The 15,755-nt window shown below is 35.1% G+C and overlaps 2 protein-coding genes across 3 annotated transcripts; one reads left to right on the forward strand and one right to left on the reverse strand.

The window, feature by feature from the left end:
- Positions 1 to 877: 877 nt before the first annotated feature.
- Pgant5 (polypeptide N-acetylgalactosaminyltransferase 5) lies at positions 878 to 14,388 on the forward strand. Of its 2 annotated transcripts, none has more exons than XM_011306282.1 (8): positions 878 to 1,249; positions 7,495 to 8,264; positions 8,406 to 8,724; positions 8,790 to 8,967; positions 9,294 to 9,474; positions 11,418 to 11,656; positions 11,989 to 12,123; positions 12,422 to 14,388. In XM_011306282.1, the coding sequence occupies exons 2-8, from the start codon at positions 7,679 to 7,681 to the stop codon at positions 12,569 to 12,571; spliced, it is 1,788 nt and encodes a 595-aa protein (XP_011304584.1). In that variant the 5' UTR covers positions 878 to 1,249; positions 7,495 to 7,678; the 3' UTR covers positions 12,572 to 14,388. The 2 variants fall into 2 exon arrangements, with proteins under 2 accessions (XP_011304584.1, XP_011304585.1); XM_011306283.1 differs by lacking the exon at positions 9,294 to 9,474 and adding an exon at positions 10,640 to 10,820.
- Positions 14,389 to 14,470: 82 nt separating this feature from the next.
- On the reverse strand, positions 14,471 to 15,506 carry RpL37A (ribosomal protein L37A). The gene is made up of 3 exons (XM_011306285.1): positions 15,405 to 15,506; positions 14,878 to 15,006; positions 14,471 to 14,648 (listed from the first exon to the last, which is right to left on the reverse strand). The coding sequence occupies exons 1-3, from the start codon at positions 15,405 to 15,407 to the stop codon at positions 14,502 to 14,504; spliced, it is 279 nt and encodes a 92-aa protein (XP_011304587.1). The 5' UTR covers positions 15,408 to 15,506; the 3' UTR covers positions 14,471 to 14,501.
- Between the last annotated feature and the right edge of the window lie 249 nt (positions 15,507 to 15,755).

A 15,755-nucleotide genomic window follows, 5' to 3' on the forward strand; every position in this document is an offset into this window, starting at 1 on the left:
ATGTACCAGATCCATTGTAACTATCCTGTAAATAAATTATTATTTTCAAGGTTGACATCTCACCTTATTCCCACTTCATCATTTCCTGAGAAGAGAAAATTAATTTTTATTTTTTTGATAAGTTTTCAGATTTTTTAAAAACACATTTTTTTTTCACTTTTTCACTCATCCCGGTGCATATTTTTCACAGCAATTGAAAGATCATTCACTTCGAGAGTTGATGATTCACCGTACGGTTCAATCGATTATTTACACGTCAACGAGATAAATTTCTCTTTAGCATTTCCCACCGGTCACCAGATGCTTCTCTTTTAAAAAATAACAAAATCACTTTGAATAAATTATTGGCCAATTACGGTCGATGAGTGGCTCATCATTTTTGTTGTTCTCAATGATTATTTTTTCGGACGACTGAGCAGCTGGTGTTTTACCGAACTTTCCTTTAAATTTCCACAATAACTACTACTTGAATGTTCACGGTTCTTCCAATTATTCCACAATAAAGAATAAAAAATTCACCAATCATAAAAACAACAACCACAAATATTAAAAAATTAATTACAACATCCTCTCAAAATATTATAACCTATCATAAAAATTATTGCCAGCTCTATTATTCAATATTATTTAACCACAGCAGCTTTAAATTCTTTTATTCACAACGACAAATAATCCCGAAATTATTATATTATGTTTAATATTATTATATTCCAATAGTTATTATATTATTCATAATTACGTGAGAGGAAAAACGAATTCAAAACAATTGAATTTCAATACGTAACGGACATTTCGATGGTACATTCAATTTGAACTGCGAGTTGGCGCGGTGTAGCCAAGATGGCGCCAGCTGCTAATTCCGTTACCCGCCGGGCGATCAAAATGGCGGCGGGTTTTTCCATCAAAGTCGACGGATCAGTTTTGGAGTAGGTGATCCCGTACATTCTCCCGAATAATCCCCATTCACAATCATCCCTGATAATTCCAAAGTGTCGCTCAACCCTCGAATAAATTATTCCATAAAAAAGTCCAATTATTTAGACAGTAAATTCCCCAGTGCTGCCACTCACTTCGAAACAGGTGTCCCCACCAAAAAACCCTCGCCCCCCAGAATAGTGTTTTCGATGTAAAACTCGTAAAACAGCAGTCGTGGGGAGGATCCCATCAGTGAATCAGTTGAAGTATTTCTGCTGTTGATTTTACCAGAAGATGTGCACCTGCAAGGAATTTCATCGCCACTAGGTCATAGGTGTGTATAGAAGATAAATTCAATAACAAGTGCACTGAAGTGAATTTAAATATCATCATCCTTTCCCTGTGTTTCATATCGTATTCCGCATTCACTCATTTATCTGTCATTTATCTCTCGTTCTCGAGGAGAACATTCCCTTCACGTCGTGATTCCAATGTCATGTGGATTTAAAAAATTTTGATTTTTTGATGAGATTATCTCCACAGTGGACAATGGAATTTTTATTATTTTTATTGTGTTTTGAAGGGTGAAAAAATGGTTTTAGAATGACTTTATAATAGGGGAAATTTACTCAGCGGTTATTGAATTATTGATGGTTGAAGATGATTTGTCTGAGGGGAGAACTGGAATTTTTGGGACGCGAGGATTTGATTTGCGTGAGGAAAAATTCGTTTTTGAGGGTGGAAAATTTTTTCGGTGTACAGGGGTGGACGGGAGATTTTACTCCGGGGGTAGGACGGGGTGCTGGAGTATTTTGTTTTTTTTTTAATGTTTTTTTTCATCGCTTTATCGCGCCGGTGGTGCGGCCACTCATGTGGCAACGAGTTGGGACAAACGGGTATAACGATCCAAAGAGGATAGATTGTACATGTGGTTGAATCGTTGGGGAATATGTAAAAATTTATCTTGAATCGTTAAGGTAGTGTATCGAGAATTAATCGAGTGAAATAATCGGTCAGAACGTCAAATTTAAAACCTGGAGAAATGTGGGGGAATATGGAAACATTGTAAAAGATTCGAATTTTAAAAAACAATTAATTTAATGTCGAGAGAAGAATATTCCGAGGAAAAAATGATAAAAGTTATAAATAACCGGAGAACTATTCATTATTAATCATTTCCTCTCAATCCGAAAGAAATCCAACAATTCTTATTTATTTACAATTTTGACATTCACGAGAATTTTAATAATAATTCTAATTGTTCTTCATTCTTTTTTCAAATTAATGTCAATTAATTAATTAATAGGAATGAATCTATCCAATATCTCCCAGGAAAATGATCTGCATTAATTTTTATCGAAGGATCGAATTATCAAGAATAAATAAATTATAGTGCATCAATGATCAACAAAAAAAATTATATAAAACATAATGGTAATGGCAATAAGTACATTAATTGTTTGAGAAAAATTGTGGAGGGAATTGATGATTCTCTGGGGGCAGTGATGACGATGAGGTGATTTTTCTTCATCACTGTGCGTCTTCTCACTTTTTTTTTATTTCTGGGCTCGACGTGGTACCATGTGGCGTGGAGGTAACGGTACGATTTCAAGTCATACGTGTCAGGGATAGGTATCACACACTCGACGTGGATGAGATACGGTGAATGGGGGATTGGAAAATCAATTCCAATATTTTTTCAATAAAATCTGCTCGACCGCAGGTGATTTTCGACATTCGCAGCTGGGTTTGTCAATTATTAAATGGAGAGGCAAGAATTCTTATCAGAATAAATTTTTTCCAGGGACTTATTCACATTTCAAAATGTTTTCAGTCAAATTTTTATAAATCCTGATATTTCTCATAAATTCAATCCGTCGAGATAAAATTGTACGGAAAATTTCAAATTGAAATTTCCCTGAAATTCCAAAATTTATTTACCTTCACTCATCAACAAATGAATTTTGGAATAAAAAATAAAATACGTAATGAATAATATTCAGTGATTGAATTACGAAGATCTCGAGTGCAGGTACTGGTTATTTTTTCTGGTCATGCACCTGTGCATAAGCAATCCAATTTTTGGGCGAATGTCCGATAGCTTTTAACCACAAGATTATAATTTATTTTTTCAAAACGGCAAACATTCGTTTCGTGATTCGTGATGGCATTGAAGCCCCGTTGGCAGAATCCGTACTATATTGGATTGGAGAATTAACCCGACGATGCGTTAAGAGGATATATCTCTCGTTTATTTACTGCGGTATATTCCCTCTCTCCAATTCACCTGCTAGCCACACCATGACACTAGATTGCGGCTAACCAAACGCCAAATGACCAATTTAATTTACCGTTAACCCACCAAAATTTCGATGACGCGTGCATCCTTGTTTAATGCAATCATTAACCAATTGAATCATTTTAGAAAAAATTATGTGACAAAATCCGAAATTTTAAAAAATCATTTCAAACTCAAAAAAGGAATTTCGATTTGTCAAATTAAATAATTCAATTGCAACACCCAAAACGACAATTATCATCCCAAAATAAATGAAAAGAAATTGTTATTGAGAAAAAAATATTTTTTTTTTATTGAGAGAGGAAGGAATTGTCAGAGGAATTCTTAAATTATTAAACAGATGATGGAAATTCACTTCTTTAATCTTGCAATTTACATTTGAGGTGCAATTATGAATGGAATTATTTCTCATGTTAATGTAAACACCTGTTCAACAATTTCAGTCATGAATTTACAGATTTTTTTATTAGAATAATGAAAATTCCAAACAAATGTGTAGAATTTAAATGGGGAATTTATGCAGAGATTCCCAACATTTTGAGGTCTCGAATTTATTTACTTGACAGGACATTTTTTATTCAGCTGTTGATCCTTTAGAAATTTTACAAAGTTATCCTGGAATTTCAGTGTCGTTCGCTGGAATGCAGTTTACCCGCGTCATCTGCTGACCAAGTAAAAGTCTTTCTGGCTCTGAATTTCGGTGATACTCTTCGCTCTTTAAAAAAACATAAAACGCGTCCGTAATGGACTGACACATGTCAATTTTGTTTAAGAGCTTTTGGAGAGGAATGAGCTCTAATGAAAATTGACAGTAAAAATTGACAGGCGAAAGTTGAAGTCCTTTTTAACCCCAAGTGATTAAAAATATTATTATTATTTAATCATTGTTGTTATCGTTATTTCATTGATTATTCTTATTCTCAAATACTTCCATTGATTATTTAAGTAATTGTTGCTTATCAATGCATCGATTCGATTTGCAAATGATTCAATTTTTCATCATTCACTGCTATAATTAATTTTCCATAATCTCCAGAGTGGATTTAATCGCAGGTTTATCGGGAAAAGTGCACGGGCAAAAGGTGAAATCCTCCGAAACGAAATAGATTTATTCTCCCCGGGAAAGTGTCCGAGGGAAATTCGATCCAAGATTGACATTCAACGAATCGTAAAACCAATCATCCAAACTCTTCTGACTATTTCCTCTCTACGAATCGTAACATTTATTAATCCTCCGATTTCCGCGATTTTTTTTTAAATCGCGGAAATTGATATTTTTTTTTATCAAACTCACTGGACTATTAAATGCAGTACATCTACTCCATTGATTGACACCTGGGAGTTGTTTGCCATGCCCTATCGATTTTTCAAGTGCTCGTCGATCGCATCGCAATGCCTCGTTCAATTGATTAATTAAAAAATAAATCACGTGACTCATCGGTGGTTAATTGGCCGTCGGGAGAGTCGATTGCATTTTCAAGAGACGAATCTGTTCTAGAATTTCATTGGATTCTCACAATTTGCACAATTAAATAATCCTCTCAATTATTCCCGAGAAGAATATTAAAATTACAAATTATCCTCCGGCTCGCAGGGAATTTTATTTATTTATTTAAACAATGGGAGGGTAGATTTTCCCGTGGAAATTTTATGAGAAATGAAAGAGCAGGGTTGAACATTTTTTATCGACTTTTTTTTATGGTGAATTTTCATCGGGTGTTAAATTACAAATATTCATTAATTCCTACAGTAATTTCCCGAGCAATTGTCCGTGCAGTGGTAAAAGTCGAGTGTTCGAAAGATTGCTGGAGATGTAATTAATGGAGTCGTCGGACTTCCGGTAATTAAAAAACTTGTGATTTTTACATTTTTTTTTTTGTCTGGAGTCAGGGGGGGATTTATACAACGCGTATTGTTGCACACGCGTCGTTCACGCGGTTAACTTCCTCCGTTGTTGCAAATAACGGTTAACAATGGCACGCACGGTCAAGCCCCAATACACGCCAAAGAATTCTGAAGATAGACGCGTGCTCGTGGAATTTATTCATCGAAAGAAAAATTAATTTCTCCCAGTATTTATAGGTTTCAAGAAATTCTCAAAAATATTAATCCTAAATTACCACCGCGCACCTGATAATTTAATTACAATGAAATTAAATATTTTTAAAACTCCCCCCTTGGGGTACGATCCGCAGTGCTATCAATTTATTAAAACTAATTGTCTAATAATAAATGTAATTATCGCCTTTGACTCGCACAATGACGTTTACCATTTTTTATGCAAAATATTAAATCTATAATTTTGAAAATTTAATGGAATTCCTTTTGGAATGCATCGGGACGTGCATGCGAGTAATTGCCGGACGTAATCTTGCGGATTTCTGCGGAAAAATCTCTTATCTCTGGACTTTTGAAAGCCAGAGGGACTGAAATGGTTTTTCCCGTCGATATTTCAAGAAAAATCACTCAGAATTCTGGCAGGAAATGACCCATAAAATTGAGTGCTAGGCCGAGTGAAAATCAATAACTCATGCAAAACGCGAATTGTGTTGTAAAAATGAATTATCTCAGTCCTGAGTGAACGAGAGAACTCGTAAAGACAACAACATTTACCACTAATAAAACGTGAAACGAGCCATCAATGCGAATCAATTAATGACAGCATAAATATTCATCCTCACATTTCTTTGGAAATCACCACTTCAAGATATTTGAATACTCAAGAGCTATTTAAAATTTTCATTACTGAAAAACCTGTCATGTTTATATTAAATAATTGATGGGATTTTAAAAAAATTATCGCTTCGAGTTATTTCACCGATTTCAAACGATTTTGTGAATAATTTTGTGAATGATTTCATGAATTATTTCATTTATTTCATTATTTCATTTGAATTTCAAGGGATTGGAAAAAATTGCAATTGGCCAATATCTAAATTATACATCCGGTTGTAACTAGCGGTGAGAAGCTATCTCTTCATGCCTCCATGATCCGACGTATTTACCGGAGCGTGAGTGCATAATATTAATTCAGGTGAACTCTCCGCGAACGCGTGAACCGTAAATTCAAGTACCAATGGCCGTGTCAATGATTCCTCCGTGTGTTTATTTCTCTTTTGTGTTTTCAGAGGAAAAAGGAAATCGCATGCGAAATATGAAACGGTACATGTCGGTGGGGAGAGACCGCATCGCTATTTCACGGATTTTTTTTAATTCACTTATCAGGAGAAGTAATTCATCGCTGATAAGGTGTGATAAACACAAATCCCTTTTGATTTTCGATCCGTTCGAATTTCACGAATGCGATATTAAAAATTTAAATTTTTTCCACCGGTCGTTTTGAAATATTTTTTATTTCATTTAATAATATTTTTGATTTATTTTAATTGAATTCAACAAATAATTTTAGAATACTCTAAACAAAAATATTATATCAAATGAATAATCATTAAAAAAATTATCAATGTGTCTAAATCACAATAAAATATCTCGTTTATTAATTAACAATTCAAAAATGCAATAGAATTATCACGAACAATAACTCGATCGATAACTGCGGTCTAAGAATAAATCATCGTCATAATCCCAATCAGCTGTTATTAAACTCCTACGATAATGTCAAAAGATTAATCACTCGTAATTCAATGGGAATAATTAAAACCGAATAATTTCGATGCAATAATAATACAAGAATTTCACCTCCACTCAATTAAAAAGCACTCGCGGATGAAAGAGCGGATAACAGCTGAGGAATTTCATTTGTTCGAACAGTTTTACTCTTTTTTGCAACTCTAAGTGCTCAACACAATTGAATTTCGCGTAATTGAATTTTCGATGATCGTTTTAGAAACTCTTTGACGTAACCTGAGGAATAAATGAGAACAGAAAAATAATAAATGGATTCGTTGTTATTCCGAACAGAAACCGATTGTTTAACAAATTCCCAAATAACGCACAGCTCCGACTGAATTAATTCATCATTTCGCTGTCTCTCATCCGGGATGGCACCGGAAATAATGTTTCTATTATTTATTCTGAAATTATATTAGCCCGTCAGTGATCTCAGGGGATTGCACGGAATATCGACGATTGGATCAAATTATCAATTCGTAACTGTAATTGAATCATCGGGGTCAAATGCCAACAAGAGATATCTTGTTTATAAAAAGAATTGTTGAATTATATTTTCAAAATGATATTTCAACTCAATAAAAAATTCAATCCATAAATAGAATTCATAAACTCCGATTTTATTCGATTTATTCTTTTTAATATTCCAGCAGTAAAAAAGAAAATAAATCCACGAGAGCAATGACAGGGGCCAGAAGGTGTCCCTGAGGTGACGTCAAATCCTACGAGAAAAGTTAGCAGATCTCCAGGATCATCACGAAAAAAAATCCCTGAACAATAGGATTACACAAGCACTTGCTGACTGACAAGAAAAAATAACAAGTAAATGTAAAAATGTTTCGCTCAAAGATTCGCATTCACACGTGCCAAGTGATACTGCTGACTTCTCTGGTATGGTTCCTGGTGGATGTAATCGTGATAATGCTGTACTCTGATTGTATAAGTGGTACAGGATGGGGTTGTCCTGAGACTAAACAAATAACCGAGGACATACCCCACGCCGATAGCCTGAAGAGCGAGATGGTATCATCAGTGGACTCGCAGCTGAATAGAAATTGGAATTTTAAAATGTGGCGTCCAGCCAGAGTTGTCAAGGAGAACAAGGGTAAACCTGGTGAACTTGGGAGTCCAGTGAGGATTGGTCCAGAGGATGAGGCCAAGCAGCAGGAGCTATTCAAGCTTAATCAATTTAATTTGATGGCGAGTGACATGATATCGCTTAATCGATCACTCAAGGATGTCAGGCTTGATGGATGCAAGAGCAAGAAGTACCAGAAGAAACTTCCTGACACCAGTATTGTTATTGTTTTTCACAATGAAGCTTGGAGTACACTCCTCAGGACAGTCTGGTCGGTGATCAATAGGTCGCCCACTACACTGCTCAAGGAGATAATTCTGGTCGACGATTGCAGTGACAGAGGTAATTAAATAAAATAATTAAACAATTAAATAATCCTCAAATAATAATTCTCCAATCCTCAATCAGCCCATTCGTTCTAATTCTTTTTTTCTGGTAATTGTTTGGTGGATTTTGTTTAAACATTCGTGTTGACATGTCCAGAACACCTGAAACAAGACCTCGAGGATTACGTGAAGACTCTTCCAGTGGCGACTTATGTGTACCGAATGGAAAAACGATCGGGACTTATTAGAGCTAGACTACTGGGTGCTGAAAAAGTTAAAGGACAGGTGATAACATTTTTGGACGCTCACTGTGAGTGCACCGAGGGTTGGCTGGAGCCGCTTCTCAGTAGAATAGCTTATGACAGAAAAACCGTTGTCTGTCCCATAATCGATGTTATCAGCGATGACACCTTTGAGTACATCACAGCGAGCGATATGACGTGGGGTGGATTCAACTGGAAACTCAATTTCAGATGGTAATTGATGCATTTTTTTTTTCATTCTTCAGTCGACAAAGTGCTTTGATAATTGGGTCAATTAGGTATCGAGTCGCCCAGAGGGAGATGGACAGGCGTAATGGAGACAGGACAGCACCATTAAGGACACCCACCATGGCTGGAGGACTCTTCTCCATTGATAAAGATTATTTTTACGAGCTCGGGGCTTATGACGAGGGTATGGACATCTGGGGTGGGGAAAATCTCGAGATGAGCTTCAGGGTGAGTTATTATTACGAATCCTAGATAATTATCTGATTAATTTATTAATTATCGATTTGAAATCAAAGTAGAGGTGAGAAGAATGTGGATTGTCGATTTTTTTATTCTCCATTTTTATTGCTGGTGTTGTTCATGATAATGTTACAACAATTGTTGAATGTGAATTTTTCTGTGAATAATATTGTAATTCCCAGGTGCGATAACGAATCATTACAGCTCTAATTAGCTTTAGGGAAAAATGAGTGAGAGAAAATATAAATTATTCGAGGAGTTAGTGAAGTTTGATTTGTGGATTTTTTTGGGTGAAATTGCGAGGTGAATTCTAGGTGTGGCAGTGCGGTGGAACATTAGAAATAGCTCCATGTTCCCACGTGGGCCATGTATTCCGTGACAAATCACCGTACACATTCCCTGGTGGTGTCAGCAAGATTGTACTTCACAATGCTGCTAGGGTAGCCGAGGTCTGGATGGATGAGTGGAGAGACTTTTACTATGCCATGAATCCAGGTTAGACTGATATAATTCCAACAATTACGTTATTTTACATCAATTATATTTAATTGCTGTACCTTTGGCTCATCCGCGCTCTATGTGATTTTTCGTTATTAAATACACGTGATTATTATTTACCAGCGCTTTCTCTGAGAAATTGTTATTCAAAATATTTTATTGTCTTGTTTTATTTTTCTTTTATTATGCTACACTGGACTGAATATTTTATTGCACGAAAAATATCGAGAGAGTCTGTCACTTATTTTTTTTTTATTGATACTCATGGGAATTTATTTGATTGATTGATATTAATATAGTCGTAAATAATTCTTTTTTCGGTGATATTCATTGGAATTTTATTGGAACTCGACAAGATTTTCTCAAAGAAAGCTCTAGATTATTTATTTATTGATATATTTCATGGAAATTAATTTTTTTTATCGTTTGAAATGACTAATGCTCTTAACATTGTGCTTTGATGAACGTTGACAGAACGTAAAAATTGTCTCGTTGCACGAATAACGTATGTTTAATTCTGTAATTGAAATTTGAATTAATCCTCGAAAATTTCGAACGGGTATCTGATATTTTGTTATTGATATGATTTATTACTTGGCTGATCAAAATTTTCTATCGGTTTAATCCAGGCGTTTCCACGTGCGTTAAATTAATAGACAAATCTCTTATCAATATTGGATTTACACTTGTGATGTCTTAACCACTCATCCATCCAATCGACTAACATGAAAACACATGTGCTTGATAAACTGTTACTTTTTCAATAGATCATTTAGGTCATCGAGGAAGCCCGAAGCTGAGCTACCATATTTCTGACGCAATGCGATATTTGTTAGATAATTAATTTTAATATATACACGTACGAAAAAAAATTGTAATTACCAATTATCTTGATTAATCTATCGATTTCTTGGAAAATTTCGTTAAACCTATCGAATATTTCAATTAACGTCTTCATTAAAGAAATCATAATTATTAACAATCTCTCCAAAAGAGGAGAATAATAATTAAATCGTTGTAAAAATGAAATATTGCGGGGTAATAATTTCAAAAGTTGTGGAATAGATAGGAATTACCCAAGAAATCATTGACTCTGTAATTTTTTTTCATACGTAATCAGGATAATTAATGTCTAACCCACTAACCAAATTGAGTTGGTCAGATATGGATGTGTGGTGGGACATTGGAAATAGCAACGTGCTCTCACGTTGGACACGTCTTTCGTAAATCAACGCCGTACACATTTCCCGGTGGTACCAGTAAGATTGTCAATCACAACAATGCCCGTCTCGCTGAGGTGTGGCTGGACCAGTGGAAGTACTTCTATTACAACATTAATCCAGGTAGCAACTAACAAATGGAAAAACGCCAAAACAAGAGCAATTGCACAAAATATTGCACCCTGATCGCCAAGGATAAAACAGTGATTCCACGCCTCTTTGCCTGTCCAGCATGTTTATTTATTTATTTATTCATTAATTCACATATCATTAAACAATGGCATGCACCCACGGTACTATTTCATACTGCTAGGTGGTACCATCGATACGACAGTCTATCAGATACCCGTTGCATATATTTTCGTTGGAGTGAAATGCTAAGATTAATCTCTAAGGACTTGCACTTTATTTTTCACTCGATTTTAGTTTCTGGTATTGCCAAGTCGTTGGAAATTTAATTTTATTTTCTCAACCACTTCGTTACTCATTCTATTTATTTTCATTTTCATTTGTAGGTGTTGTTTTACGATTATGGCTGGATATTCGATGTCACGACACTTCACATGGATTAGCACTTGATATCACGTTTTTATTTATTTTTTTTTATTTATTTTTAGTTGCCCTTATCATTTTGCACAAGCACAGTTGCATCAGATTGCAGTTTTTATGTGTTGGATTGGGTTTACGATGGGTTTTACTTATAATGGGGTAACTTTGCAGGTGCCAGGAGTGTCCCAGTGGGTGATGTCTCCGAGAGAGTCGAATTGCGGAGGAAAATGAAGTGCAAGAGCTTCCGGTGGTACCTGGAGAACATTTATCCAGAGTCACCGATGCCTCTGGATTACTATTACCTCGGGGATGTCAAGAATGTCGAGATGAAAAATTGCCTGGACACAATGGGCAGGAGAACAGGAGAAACTGTTGGGTTGAGTTATTGTCATGGGCTTGGGGGTAATCAGGTGATTATTTATTATTCACTCTTAAAAAACAAATTATTACCTTTATCGATTAATGCAATGACGAATCGATAACTCATTTTTCAACTTCCACTTTGCAAAATTAATCATTGAAAATATGGAAATGGAATCGGCAAAAAATATATATATATTCAACTTTCCAACAACTCATTTGATCTCCATCAGACTAATTTCTTTCGAGGACCTAGTGAAATTCCCTCGAGGCTTCATCATAAAAAAATTATAAAAACGCTAAAACATCCAGTAACAATCGAGCAATCCATCACAATTATGCGACGTGCCCTCACCCCTTCTATTCAACTTTCTATTTCCAGGTGTTTGCATACACGAAGAGGCAGCAGATAATGTCTGATGACATGTGCCTCGATGCAGCGAGTCCTCAGGGTCCAGTGAAAATAGTCCGGTGTCACGGAATGGGGGGAAATCAAGCATGGGTATATAATGAAGAAGTGAGTGATAATTCATTTATTGAAATATTCAATAGTAAAAAAAAAACGTCCTTGAAATATTCATTTCAATTGAGTTTAATCCAGACGAGAAGAGATGAGAATATCTTTGGATAGAAGGGAGATACCAAAATTTTTATCAGAATATTTTTTGTAGAGGAGAATAAGACCCAGAAAAAAGGTCTCTATGAAAATTTCGATATATTTCTTAGATTTTGAGATATTCCTCGGAAATTCGAGGAATGTATTTGTAATTCAAAAATAGATTGAACTTAATGAACGAAATAAATTATTTTTTCAGACTAGAATGATCAGACACACAAACACTGGTCATTGCCTGTCGATACCACCCCCTGGTGATGCAGCCCAACCAGTGTTATCGCCCTGTGATACTCACAATTCTGGCCAGAAATGGATAATGAAGACGAAATTCAAGTGGCAGGCGAGCTAATACACACCCAAACACGAATCAACCAGCAGGCAATACTTGTTAATGTATTTATCAAATTCTAATTTCGAAAATGACTCTGGGCGAGTTATGAACGAGTGGTTGTGAATTCGTGTGTCTCGAGTAGCTGATAATTGATGAATAATCATTAATCAAATGAGTGTGGAGATGAGTGAAATGACGTTTTCGTGGGTTATTATTAATTAAGGGAGAAAGAGTAACAGATAGTGCAGTATGGAGCATTTACTGCCATTTTTTATGGTATGCCTTGATGATAATTGCACGTGGGAGGTAAACCCTAACGCTTCTGTGAGTCGAGCAATAAATCGATATGCAAGGTATTATCAGAGTGATTGCAAAAATTCTGCAAGAGTCTAAGCATATCAGACCACTGTTGAAAAAATAATTGTTGATATAGAGAATAATTTACTTCGATACATAAGTTTTTCCAGGTTTCATTACTTTATTTTTATTACGACGAGTGCAATTGGGTTTTGAATGGAAAATTTAATAGAAAAATCTGACGTTCATTTCGAATAATTCAATGGATTTTCGACGAGAAATTTTAATTCTTCTGATGTATTAAGGGAGATTAAAAGCCAGTGAGAGAAAAATTTCAATTAGAAAATTTCTGGGAGATTTACTATAGAAAAAAATCCACAGAGTGAATGATTTTAAATTCAATGGTATATTTGTGGAGAGAAAAAACGTCCGGCTTTTCTATTGATTTATTTCAGACGTCAGTATAAATACTGTCTTGAGATTGAGACATTGTTTGAATGTAGGGCGCAATGATGAATTACTTAGAATAATGTAGAATTCCTTTGGAAGTGTGCGGGCAAAGAGTCCTTTCAAGTTCCTCACGCTACGATGATTAAAACATAATTAAAATACTAATGAGAATATCGATCTTCAAGACTGTACTTATCATTCAGATCTGTCTTAGGGGTTTCTTAGTTACCAGGTCTGTAGTTCATGGAAATGAGAAAAAACGGAATAACGGTGGAATAAATAGAAAGAGTAGATTAATGGAAAAAGAACGAGCCAGAGAAATTTTAGCGCCGAAAAATCGCTTGATATTTTTTCCCCGAATTCTGGAGATTATCAGATTAAATTACTCTTCACCCTTGAAAAATACTCGTTACCTCATTTCAATTAATTACTGGATCGATAGCATCCTCTGACGCTCTTCCCACTTATTTAATTGCTCATGATTATTGAAAATTGTACTCGTTACAGTTGCGACACTTCGATCATTTAATTCTCTAATTAGCGAACAATGAATATTCGGACAATACTTGCACTCAAATAATAATAGTCCTAGAGAAGAAATGAGAGAAAATGTTTTGGTGGGAGTTCCTCGAGGCTTCGATTGTATTTAATGAATTTCTTTAATTAACTGCAGTATTTATTCTTGTACAGACCCTAGAATTTCTCCTGTATGATTGAGACGAGTGAAAATAAATCATAAAATCAGTTGTTATTTTCCCCCTTTTAAATGTACTAAAGGATAATTCAAGTGTTGTGACAGAACCAATTGTTCTAATTCCTTCGTTCTTCCAGTTGAATTTACTTGTAATTAATTGAACAAATTTATAAATTTTCTTCTGTATATTTTTGTGTACGAGTTGTTCATGTGATGAAGGACTGGATAATGTCTCGACAGTATTTTATCCTAATTATCCGTTAATTTAAAATTTTTTTTCTCTTTCGATAATGTTAGAATACTTTAATATCTTGCTCCATTCCATCAGCACATCAACTTTTTAATGAACAGAGAAACTTTCCATCTTGCTTGTAGATCTATGAATATCGATAAATACACAAATTTGTTACAAAATGGAGTTTAATTATTCCCCAGGGCTGAATTGCTGGTTTTTTTTTCGATAGAAAGACGTGGAGTACTTGTAAAAGTATTTTATTGAGTTATAATTTACTGCTCCTTAACTTCACGCAGTCGACGGACAGCTGATCTGACAGATGCTGCTGCTGTCGTGGCATATACCCAGGCACCTCCAGCTACTGTCCTCTTGCAACGTTTGCACGACCAGATTCCAACAACACTGCGTTTCATCGCATCCTGAATTAAAAAATCCGTAATCACTCAATTATCCTGACTCTCTAAATTACCAAGGAATAAAATTTTCAATCGTTTGGCATTTTAAGTAATGAAAAAAAAATAAAAAAGTTAGAGATTTGAGTATGAACGAAATCCAAAATGATGAATTGTCGAATTGTTTCTTCTGAATTTTGTGCTATTTATTTATTGAAAACCGATGAGGATGACAGGCATTACTCGAAGGCCTTACCTTGCCACAGAAGGTGCAGGTGTATTTACTGTGTTGTGTAATTTCCATTTTTTTCACCATTTTCCTGAGGGAGGCACCATAACGGGTACCATATTTCCCGGTGATTCCAACCTTCTTTGTACGCTTGGCCTATTAAAAAAAAACAAACGAACAATTAATCAACTCTCTTCCACTTCCACAACAATTTTTGAATTATTGATGTCCAGAGTCTAATCACTAGAAATGGAAATTTCCCTGGGAGTCGTAAAACCAGGACTTGAAGATTTTATTAATTGAACGTTCATTTATGATTTAATCAATTTTTTCAATGTCTGTTGACACTGAAAACCTTTCACGTTGGAAATTTATATCCATGGACCACCATAACCTCACTCGTCACTATTTCAAATGGTTCTCATCACTCCGACATCACAATATCGTGAATATTGCAATTAACTAATCCAGATTTATCTCCTGATGACACTGGCATCAATAATTCCAATTATTTCGATGGGATTAATTAATAAATTAGCGATGACCGATCTTACCATTTTGGTATCAGTCCAATACACCCGACAAAAGGACCGGAAAAAGAAGCGTCAAGTGGAAGTCAAATTTGAATTTGATTTTCCACTTGTTTAAAAATTCATAAATAAAAAATACAGAACCACTCGTGAATTATTATTAATAAAAATTATTTCAGAAATCCAGCAACGTGGGAAATTGTTTTGTCGTGGTGGAAAATTATTTCTGAGAAATTGATTCTTTGAGAAATTTTTATTTTGACTAGAGTAGAACATCGTAGAACTGCACCCCAACAGAGGGAGGCTGCTGGGGTGTCCATCAAGTCGACAGGGTGAATTTTATTCTCTGCGGCATGAATGCTTTTTGTTTTCCGT

Source organism: Fopius arisanus, unplaced genomic scaffold (genome assembly GCF_000806365.1).
Source record: "Fopius arisanus strain USDA-PBARC FA_bdor unplaced genomic scaffold, ASM80636v1 scaffold00046, whole genome shotgun sequence".
NCBI lineage: Eukaryota > Metazoa > Arthropoda > Insecta > Hymenoptera > Braconidae > Fopius > Fopius arisanus.

Excerpts from the sequence above, each read along its gene's own strand:
- Pgant5 (XM_011306282.1), top strand. The coding sequence starts at position 7,679 with ATGTTTCGCTCAAAGATTCGCATTCACACGTGCCAAGTGATACTGCTG. Across the intron at positions 8,725-8,789 it reads TGGAAACTCAATTTCAGATG|GTATCGAGTCGCCCAGAGGG; the intron begins GTAATTGATGCA and ends TGGGTCAATTAG. Across the intron at positions 11,657-11,988 it reads ATGGGCTTGGGGGTAATCAG|GTGTTTGCATACACGAAGAG; the intron begins GTGATTATTTAT and ends TTCTATTTCCAG.
- RpL37A (XM_011306285.1), bottom strand. Across the intron at positions 14,649-14,877 it reads CCTGCACCTTCTGTGGCAAG|GATGCGATGAAACGCAGTGT; the intron begins GTAAGGCCTTCG and ends TTTTTAATTCAG.